General features: G+C 48.5%; 1 protein-coding gene across 5 annotated transcripts; it reads left to right on the plus strand.

Annotated features, from left to right (window-relative positions):
* The first annotated feature begins 5,505 nt into the window (after nt 1-5,505).
* Nucleotides 5,506-9,373, plus strand: PSRC1 (proline and serine rich coiled-coil 1). 5 transcript variants are annotated; one of them, XM_070046511.1, is made up of 8 exons: nt 5,506-5,770; nt 6,154-6,213; nt 6,305-6,362; nt 6,802-7,243; nt 7,603-7,746; nt 7,938-8,056; nt 8,380-8,473; nt 8,638-8,810. In XM_070046511.1, exons 1-8 carry the CDS (start codon nt 5,545-5,547, stop codon nt 8,671-8,673), a joined length of 1,179 nt encoding a protein of 392 aa, XP_069902612.1. In that variant the 5' UTR covers nt 5,506-5,544; the 3' UTR covers nt 8,674-8,810. The 5 variants fall into 5 exon arrangements, with proteins under 5 accessions (XP_069902612.1, XP_030724784.2, XP_030724782.2 ...); XM_030868924.2 differs by having other exon boundaries at nt 7,603-7,717; nt 7,808-8,056; nt 8,638-8,778; XM_030868922.3 differs by lacking the exon at nt 7,603-7,746 and having other exon boundaries at nt 7,808-8,056; nt 8,638-9,372.
* Nucleotides 9,374-9,762: the final 389 nt, after the last annotated feature.

Here is a 9,762-nt window from a genome sequence, read left to right on the forward strand (position 1 = left end):
TTCAGGCCTTCTCATCACTGTCATCATCAGGATGTATTTTAGGAGCCATTTTTATCATCCTTTCCTCATTTCTCTCCATCATAATTCTGTAATATAGGAAGAATCACTATTTCCACTTTGCAAAGGAGAAACCTAAAGCACAGGGAGGTGATTGATCAGTTTACCTGCGATTTCCAGTGCTGGTTAATTGAGGAGTTGGCACTATGGTGGAAAAGAGGCCAAGTCTGCTGGACCTTACCCAGATCATTTTTCATTAAACTATACAATCTGACTCAATCCAGGAAAGCTGTAGCTTTTTATTGGGCTTTTAAACAAACCAGAGGACTTTCGTCTCTAGTTGGTTAAATGGGAATATTGCACATCCTCTCTACCGCTTTTAAAGTATTCATTCATTTATCCATTCCTGTCCCCTTGCTCAGATTGCCATCATTGCATTTAGAATATTGTTTTATAATTATCTATTTACTGATCTGTTTCCCCATAAACTGTGAGCACTGTGAGGGCAGGGACCATCTTATTCACCTTGTCCCCCAGTGTCCAGCCCAGTTTCTGGTACACAGTGGGCACTTTCTAAGCATGTGCAGCATGACTCAGGAATGAATGGGCCATTACATGTCCTATTCTTCCCTCCGCATAGACTCTTAATTAGCACCATGGACTCCCCCCAAACCTGGAAGTATATCCCTTCTCGATGCTCTGAAAGGTTTCCCAGAGATTGCTGAGATGTTAAAACGGAGAGATGTCAACACAGAGAGATGTCTGAATTTTGCAGCTCCTAATTGAGGCACGCTAAGCAGACATGGGCAACTCTGAGGAAGGTAAGGAGAGGTACAGGGGATCTGAATGGAGTATTTCATGTTTATGGCTAGTGTTGCTGAGTCTGAGACAGATATATATTCCTGAGCCTTTCAACCATACACTCACTGGCAACCACTTTTCTTTTAACGACTTTTTTTCTTGTAAGTGAATACTATCATCCCTGTGGAGGGAATTTACCATAGATGAGGTCTACTTTTGTCACATCCTCTATGTATCTGTACTCCTCAAGTTGATGACAGGAATTAAACCTAGCGGCCCTCTGAAAAAGAGTGATAGCATCTACCTAATTGTAAGGGGGTTTTGTGGGAGGGAGTGAGCAGGTGCTGTAAGAAAAGGTGTCAAAGAAAACAATCAGGAGTGGAGGATGGCCGAGGTCACCACCACCACCACATGGCAGAAAAAGAGAGAGGAAGGTGTTCCCATCAATTAAGTGTTTCTACCTCAGTATCTTAAGCATGGTGAAAACCAGATGAGCTTGCTTCATTTTTACTTTGAAGATTTTGGATTCCTTCCCTTCCAAGAGAAGAAAACCACTGTTATCATTATATGTCAACAATAATTGAACATGTGGGGAATGTGGTCCCAAGCAGCACGTTACTGGCAAAGGGCAACTCAGACCATCATTTAGAATTTGATAACTCCTTCAGACTCTAAATCACTCACAGCAGAAATGTTGTGTACAAACTGATGAGTGGGGTGAAAAGGAAGCTCATGAGAGAATTAAAGAGAACTGGTTCCCAACATCTCCTCTGACTTGCAGCTCCTGGTCAATGAAACCCAAGAATTAATTCCATCCCAGAAGCCATTTATTTAAGCCTCTCACTGATCTTTAGCAAATGAAAACCTTGAGGGATGCATTAAAAGTACAAGCTTCTGGGCTTCCCTGGTGGCGCAGTGGTTGAGAGTCCGCCTGCCAATGCAGGGGACACGGGTTCGTGCCCCAGTCCAGGAAGATCCCACATGCTGCGGAGCGGCCGGGCCTGTGAGCTATGGCCGCTGAGCCTGAGCCTGCGCGTCCGGAGCCTGTGCTTCGGAATGGGAGAGGCCACAACAGTGAGAGGCCCGCGTACCGAAAAAAAAAAAAATAGTACAAGCTTCTCAGGAGATCTCTCTCTGCCAGCTGGCTTGCACAGCCAGTTCTCTCGCCATCCCTCAATTCCTTCTCTGCATTAAGGTTAAGGTTAAGGTTAATGTCATGTTGTGTTGGTGTTATCCTTGTTACTCTTAGTGCCCTTTTCCATTTCTCCTGGTCAGTGCCAGCAACGAAGCAGGGTAAATACAGAATTCAGAGCACAGGACCCAGGGACCATGAAAGGAGGTCACCTCAGCAGCCTGGATGAGCTCTCACTGTTTGCCGTTATGGCCACAACATACCCTCTCTTTTCTGTGCCTCCAGGAAGCCTGTGGAGAGACTGTGTTCTTAAGGAGCTCCAGCATAGTGTCTGTTTGGACTAATCTAAATAAAGGTGTGGATCCTCGCTGCATAAGTGTCCATCTGTTTGAGCCTTTCTATGTAGAAAACCATTGAGAAAATTGGAATCCTTTAGCCAGACTGTATGGAATCTGCGGGCCCCCAGACTCCTCTTTCTCTTCCCATAACTACATTCTCTTCCACAGAGGTTCCTAACACTGTCCTTTTCTCTAGACAGTCTATGACAACTCTATACAGTATTAGGTGCTCAAAGGGGGATGCTCAAGATGACCTGCTCTCTTCCTCTCTGTGCTTTCCAGTATAAGTTGGAAAACAGGATTCACATCTATCACAGAGACACAGACAGCAGGACACATAAATACACACAGAGCTAATTAAAGACAGAGCACTAAGATGTGAGGGCCGGGAGATAGTGAAGAAACCAGTGCAGAGTCTCATTAAGCCCTGGGGAAAGAATAAAAGTGATGTGCTCTTGCTTACATGTTTTCATTTCTATAACAAATAAGATACTGAAGGCATTCTGTGATGGAATCTGCAAAAGATAGCAACAATTCCTTCCATCCTGGAATGGTCATGGTGCTCTTTCCACCAAGAGTTGGAGTCTTTTTCTCCCCCCTTGAATTTGGCTGACCATGTGCCCTGCTTTGACCAAAAGAATGTAGTGGAGGTGATGCTATGCCAGTTGAGAGTCTACTAGTCTCTGCTTTTGCTTTTGGAAGTCAGTTCCCATGTAAAGCATCTCAGGATAGATTACTGAATTATGGGAGGCCACGTGGAGGACAACCAAGCATCCCAGCTGACAGCCAGCATCACAGCCCTAGACATGTGTGGCTACCTTGGACCTCTCAACCCTAGTCAAACCCAATCTACTCCTCACGTAGAGACAGGCTGTCCTTGCACAGCTCTGCCCAAACTGTAAAATCATGAGCAGATGAATAGTTGCTGTTGTTTCAAACCACTGAATATTGGGTGGTTTGTTGCACAATAATACATAACTGAAACAGCTTTCTACGCATCAGGCATTATCTCTTTTAATCTTCATTTTACAAATGAGTGAGTTGAAGCTTATAAATTGCTCCAAGTTATGTAGCTGGAAAGTAGAAGTTCTAAGATTTGAATCAGGTCTGTTTGAATTCAAGTCTTCCCTATTTCCTCTTATCTCTTTCACCCAGGGACCCTCACTGTTTCGGTCTGGGTTGGAATCATGAGTTTAAGAAAGAAAAAAATTCTAGGAGGCAGTAAATACAAGGCAAGGTTTTGAGGAGGAAGTGGATATGTTTTGGCTGAGTGTGAAGAAGAGCTTTTCTGTTCAGACCAAAGGCCTATTTTCAGTTGAGGCCAAGTATCTATTCCAGTCTTTCTCAACTGGAGTTCTATGAGAAAGTCCCAATGCCCCAAGGCATTCATTGTATGTCATAAATTAACTTCTTCCTATGCATCAAGAATGTTACTAGTTATGTAGCATCCTTGGGAAAACTGAGAAAATAGTCAAACAAATCATTTGTAGAGTCTAAGGCACTAGCGGAACCCCGGCTGAGAATGTTGAGAGGGCCATTAGGGAGCAGGGGCCAGAGTCCCGAGACAGCCGGTCACGTACACAGTGACCAAGAGGCTTCCCGGCATTCAAGGAGAACTGCACTGGAATCCTTAAGTTTATCATTTATGCACTCAACACTATGCTCAAAGTATCTTCTCAACTAAGGCTTACCATGTGCCTGGGAGGGGGTATACTTTCTTCATTAATTCATTTCTTCATAATTTACCCCAAATCTTTAACTCTTATTCATACATACCATTTTGGAGTTGAGCTGAGGGCGACACGTTATTTCCCAGATTAGGTGCCTTACGCTGAGTGAAGAATTCTTGTGCCTGAAATCTATATTTTCTGGCTTTGTTGTCATTCTGATGGAAGAGAAAGCAGGTCCAGTGCTTTTTTTCTTCAACAGCTTTCAAAACCATAATTTGGTGACAGAAAATTGGAGATGAGTTTCCTTAGAAGAAACTAACTTCCAACTTGCTAAAACTGCCTCTTCCGCTTACCTGAAGGTGGGTGAAGAACTTCCCTACTCAGGCTGCTCCTAGGGGAAGACAGAATGCAGTTAATTAACAGCTTCTTTCCCTCTGATCTCCACTACCTGCCTGAAGAGAGAGAAGCTACTGGCTCTGGTTTTCTTACCTCCAAAGAATTTGAAAACTGCAAGCAACTAAAATTCCACTGTCACCAGGAAACCTACGGAAAAAGAGGCAATCCTCTTCTCTCGGCTTTTCCTCACACAAGCTTGCAAGTTCTGGGTCTCCCCACCCTCTCCCTTATCACACCACTAAATTCCAAGCCTCCTTTGCTCCCTGTGGCATTTATTACTGTAACATCTCACTCCTGCCAACCTCACCACCTCAACTTCACAACTAAAAACTCGGAAGTAAACAAAAAGCCTATAAACCGCCAAAATAATGGTCATAAACTCTGGGGACTAAAAGCTTAGGCTCTTTGTTTACGGGAAAGCTCTTCAACCATTCTTTTTGGGACTTTTAACTTAAAAATTTTAGAATATTTCTGAGAAGACTGGTGGCCCAGTCTATTCACAGGCAACCCTTGGAAACAACAAAGAAAATCCCTAATAAGTAGGCTTAAGCTTTTTGCACCACAGCTTTTAATTTAGAGGAAGGCACACGGTATAAAACTTGATGTTCATAACTATCCTCCTAACCATGTACTGCGACGGTCACGATCCTCTTAGATAAGCGAGGGGTCAAACATAAGCTCAGAGAGGTCAAAGATACTCAATATACTTGTCAACAGAGGAGCCACGGTTGAATCTGAACCCAAATCTCCTTGTCTGAAAAGCCCATAGTTTTCTTCACACCTTGGATGCCTCAGGTTCCGAATGTTCTCGCCTAAAAAGCCGATGGAAGATGTACGTCTTAGAGAACCTCAATATACCTAAAATATAAATGTTTAGTTGCTTCCGTGAATACACCTGAGGGATCAGGCTAACACTGCGCTTCCGAATGGAGTGAGCCAAGTGAGCCCAATAAAACGAATTTCCTCAGGCAGAGCGTTAGTTCTAGGGCCGACCGCCGCAAGGGGCGTCAAAGCTCAGCTCTGCCTCGCACGAGAAGGAGGGGGCGGAGAAGAGGGGGACGGCAGGTCGCGAAACTCTCACTCATTGGCCCGTTCCCTCGCGCGTCGCCGCGAGGTCCCGCCCCTCGCAGGCCCGGCTCCGGGAGGGAAGCCGAACAAGGTCTCCCGGGCAAGCAAGCGCGCTCGCGGCCTCCTCGCCTCAGCCCTCCAAATGAAGCCTTTCTTGGAACGGCTTTCCACTCGGCCCCCACCTGCGGACTTCCGGCCGGCTACCCTTCCACCGCCCCGCCCCACAAGGGCGGAGGATGCTGGCCTTCACCAATCATTGAGCGCGTGTGGTAGGAGTGGGTGGGGCCTGAGAGATTCGAAAGGAGCCCCGCCCCCTCGGAGCGGGTTCCCTGGACAAGGTTGTGGGAGGAAAACACCTTCCGCGGGAGGTGAGGCGAGTCGGAAAGTGAAAACTGAGGGTGGCGTGGAGGTGTGGTGTGGGCGTGGTGCCGCGGAGAGTAGAAAGGTGGCTTGGGGAGAGGAAGAACCCGGAGGGTGATGTTGGGGAGGAGGATGGGGCGCGTAGACCGCCCCAGCGAGAAGAGGTCGGGTCGCAGTGGGGCGGGGGCCAATGTGCGGAAGGAGATGGGAGGATGGGGCATCTGTCGGCACTTGCTCCGGAGGTAAGAGTACCTCAGTTACAGGGGCAGGTGCTGCTGCTGGGACGCCTGCTTTACCTCCATAGTGACTCCCAGCCCCTGGCTTTTACCGAGTCTAGCTGGGAGGCCTTGGGCAGGATGGAGACCTGAGGAAAGGTATATTTTCTCTCCAGCTCCGGGGTCTAAGCTGACTTTTGCTCCTGCTGGCTGGAACATGGAAGATTTAGAAGAAGGTAAGGAAACGCTGGAGGGAAGAATGAGGCCCTGTGATTGAGAGCCGTGTTAGGGACCAAAGGCTGGCATTCCTTCTCTCCTCCCCTACAGATGTAAAGTTTATAGCAGATGAGACCTTGGACTTTGGGGGGCTGTCACCATCTGACAGGTAGTAGACTCTTTATCCTACTTACCTTCTTCCAACAATGGTTGTCTCTAACACCTTACTGCTGAATTATTGGCCTTAGGTCTGGATTGGTAATTTAGCAAGGTTGGGTGCACTGGGGCTTCTGGGTGGCTGGTTGACTTCGCCCCCTATGACACTACTGGGGAAGGGGAGAAGGGATAAGCTGGAACGAGATTTCAGGGTGTTAAGAAGAAGGGTAAGTGGATTTGCTTCATGTACATCCTGGCATAATTCCCAATGTCAGTAAGTGCTGAAGGCCTCCTAGAACTGGCTGTCTCATCACTTAGATCTCACAGCCAGCACGGGTATCAGGGTTTGGGGTTGTGTTCCTAGCTCTGTAGTGGGGGTTTTGCCCAGTCTCCCTTGTAGTCTCCTGCTCTCTTCTATGTGGGCATGGTGCCTGATTTGTTTTCTTTCTCAGTCGAGAGGAAGAAGATACAGCAGTGTCGGTGACTCCGGAGAAACCCCTCCGACGAGGTCTCTCCCATCGAAGTGACCCAAATGCAGTGGCCCCCGCCCCCCAGAGTCTGAGGCTCAGTTTAGGCCCCCTCAGCCCAGAGAAGCTGGAAGAAATCCTCAGTGAAGCCAACCGGCTGGCAGCTCATCTGGAACAGTGTGCCCTGCAGGAGCGGGAGAACACCGGTGAGGGCCCGGGGCCTCGAAGGGTGAAGCCCAGCCCTCGGCGGGAGACCTTTGTGCTCAAGGACAGTCCTGTCCGAGACCTGCTGCCCACCGTGAGCTCTTTGTCTCGGAGCACTCCCTCCCCAAGCAGCCTGACACCCCGACTCCGGAGCAGCGATAGGAAGGTGTCAGTCAGGGCTCTTCGAGCAACATCTGGAAAGAGGCCCTCCAGCATGAAGAGGGTGAGTGTAGAGGGTTTGGGTTAGATGTGTGCCCCCGACACTGTGCCTGACTCAGTGCAGGCATAGAGCAGTTTCCTTGTTGGTAAAATAGAGATAGTCAAATTCTACCTCATAGGACTGTTGGAATTAAACGAGGTACCATAAGCAAAGCACTTACCACCGCGTCTGTGCGTGAGCTCTATAATGCTTATGGTCCGCTCTCAATAAATGGCATTGGTGATGATGATGATGATGTTGGCAGCTAACTTCTGCTCTTCCTCACTGGGATCTAGGCAGCTCTCCACCTCTGTCCCTTAATCAGCCAGCAGAACAGATTCTTTTTCCATTCTAGTCCTTTTTTTCCCCTCTTTGTGCTTCAGGAGTCGCCCACTTGCAATCTGTTCCCTGCATCCAAAAGCCCAGCATCTTCTCCTCTTGCCCGATCAACTCCTCCAGTCCGGGGGAAAGCCGGGCCCAGTGGGAGAGCAACAGCAAGTGAGAAGACCTGGGCAGCAAAGCTGTGGGTGAGTGGGAGGAGGGAGGATGCGGAGCTGACCCTAAAATTCCTCTGCTTCTCTCCACCAGGCCCACCTACCTCTGTCAGACCAGTCTTGGCTCCACAGCCTTCTACCAGCAACTCTCAGCGCCTGTCTCGGCCACAGGGAGCAGCTGCTAAACCTTCCAGTCGACTGCCTGTTCCGTCGGCCATTCCCAGGCCTGCCAGCAGGATGCCACTCACCAGCCGGAGTGTACCATCCAGCAAAGGTGCCCTTCCTCCAGATTCCCTGCCAGCTCGGAAAGGACTTCCAAGACCAAGTGCCGCAGGGCACAGAGGTGAGAAGAATGGCCATAAGGATAAGAAATCAGGAGGAAGAATACCTACCCCTGCCCAGCATGAACGCACCCTCCCAGAGTTGGTAGCAGTGACTTTCTCCACCCTCATTACAGCTCTGTTTGAAGATGGGAAGGCTGAGTTAAGGAGAGAATGTGGGCCTGGGCAGAGTTTGAGCCTCAGTTTTCAAATACCATATGTTTTTTATCTTGGGTGGGAAGAAAGGCACTAATCCCAAACTCACTCTACCTTCATCCAGTATTTCTTTTTGAGAAGGTCACTTGAACCTTCTGCTAACTCATGTCTTTCGTTAACACCCATCAAGGTCCTGTTTCTCAGCGACCAAATCTTCCCATCCCTGGTGCCGGTCGCAGCAATCTGCAGCCCCCCAGGAAAGTTGCAGTCCCAGGACCTACCAGGTAAGACAGGTTGAGATGCTGTCTCTTTCTCCCTTGATGGGGATGACAAGGGGAGCCTGGAGGGGCAGGGAGTCCCATTTCTTCCTGAACTTGAACTCAGCTGGTGACAAATGGGCTTGTGAAAGAAGGGCTATTTAAAGCAGTTCCTTCTTCTGTCTCTTTAGGTAAAGAGATCAGGACAGCAAGCAAGAATTCAGTAGCAAACTACTATAGTCACTGCCTGGACTCACCTCTGTATTCAGCTTCCCAAGCTCTCTCCTTGGAGGCAGGCCTGACTCCAGCTGATTCTGGCCCAGGGACAGAAGGAAGAGCTGCCACCATGGCTGGTGCCCCAGGAGTAGAGACCATGGGAGATAGGGTGGATTCGGGTTGAGCTGGAGGGGAATCAAACTCTCAGTTGAAACAAGATAGGAAAAAGAGGTTGCCTCCCAGTGGTGAAGTTAAACAGGAAATAAGAAATGCTCGAAAGTGGTTTGTCCTCATCCACCCCCATTCTTGTGTCTAGCTCCACAGAGTTTGATTTTCATCCCAGGCTTTGGTTCGATGGACATTTACATGTGAATGGCCTCTGTAGCTAACCTCCGTGCTCTCCAAGGAGCAGTCCTCCTGAATAACATCCTCTGCTGGACTCAGGCCTGTTTGGAGAGGCAGAGGCAGGCATCTGGTCTCCAGAACTTGTTTCCTGTGGATTCTATGACTCCTAACAGGCCAGTTTATGATGAGCTTACTCCATTGGTCTGCATTTTTCTAAAATAAAATGAGTATATTTTTATATTCTGAATACATGTGGAAGTAAATCCTGCTCTAATGTCTAACAAATTTAGAGTAAACTCCTGTGTAATTCCAATGAGGGAGCCAGGATGGGCTTCCCAGGCAGGGGTCTGAATAGGCCTTAGGCCCTTGAGATTCCAGCTAATCAGGCTATGACTAGCCCCCTTGTTGGCATTCGATGGGAACAGGCTGCCTTTTTCTAGGCATTTCCAGACTTCATATGTTATTAGAAGGTCCAGATCAACTTAAGTAGAGTTTATTTACTTATTTTTTTGCGGTATGCGGGCCTCTCACTGCTTGTGGCCTCTCCCGTTGCGGAGCACAGGCTATGGACGCGCAGTCTCAGCGGCCATGGCTCACGGGCCCAGCCACTCCACGGCATGTGGGATCTTCCCGGACCGGGGCATGAACCTGTGTCCCCTGCATCGGCAGGCAGACTCTCAACCACTGCGCCCCCGGGGAAGCCCTAAGTAGAGTTTAATTCACAGTATGTGAGGCTATCAAACCAGGGTCTTGGT

The sequence above is a fragment of the Globicephala melas genome, chromosome 1 (genome assembly GCF_963455315.2).
Source record: "Globicephala melas chromosome 1, mGloMel1.2, whole genome shotgun sequence".
Taxonomy (NCBI): Eukaryota; Metazoa; Chordata; class Mammalia; order Artiodactyla; family Delphinidae; genus Globicephala; species Globicephala melas.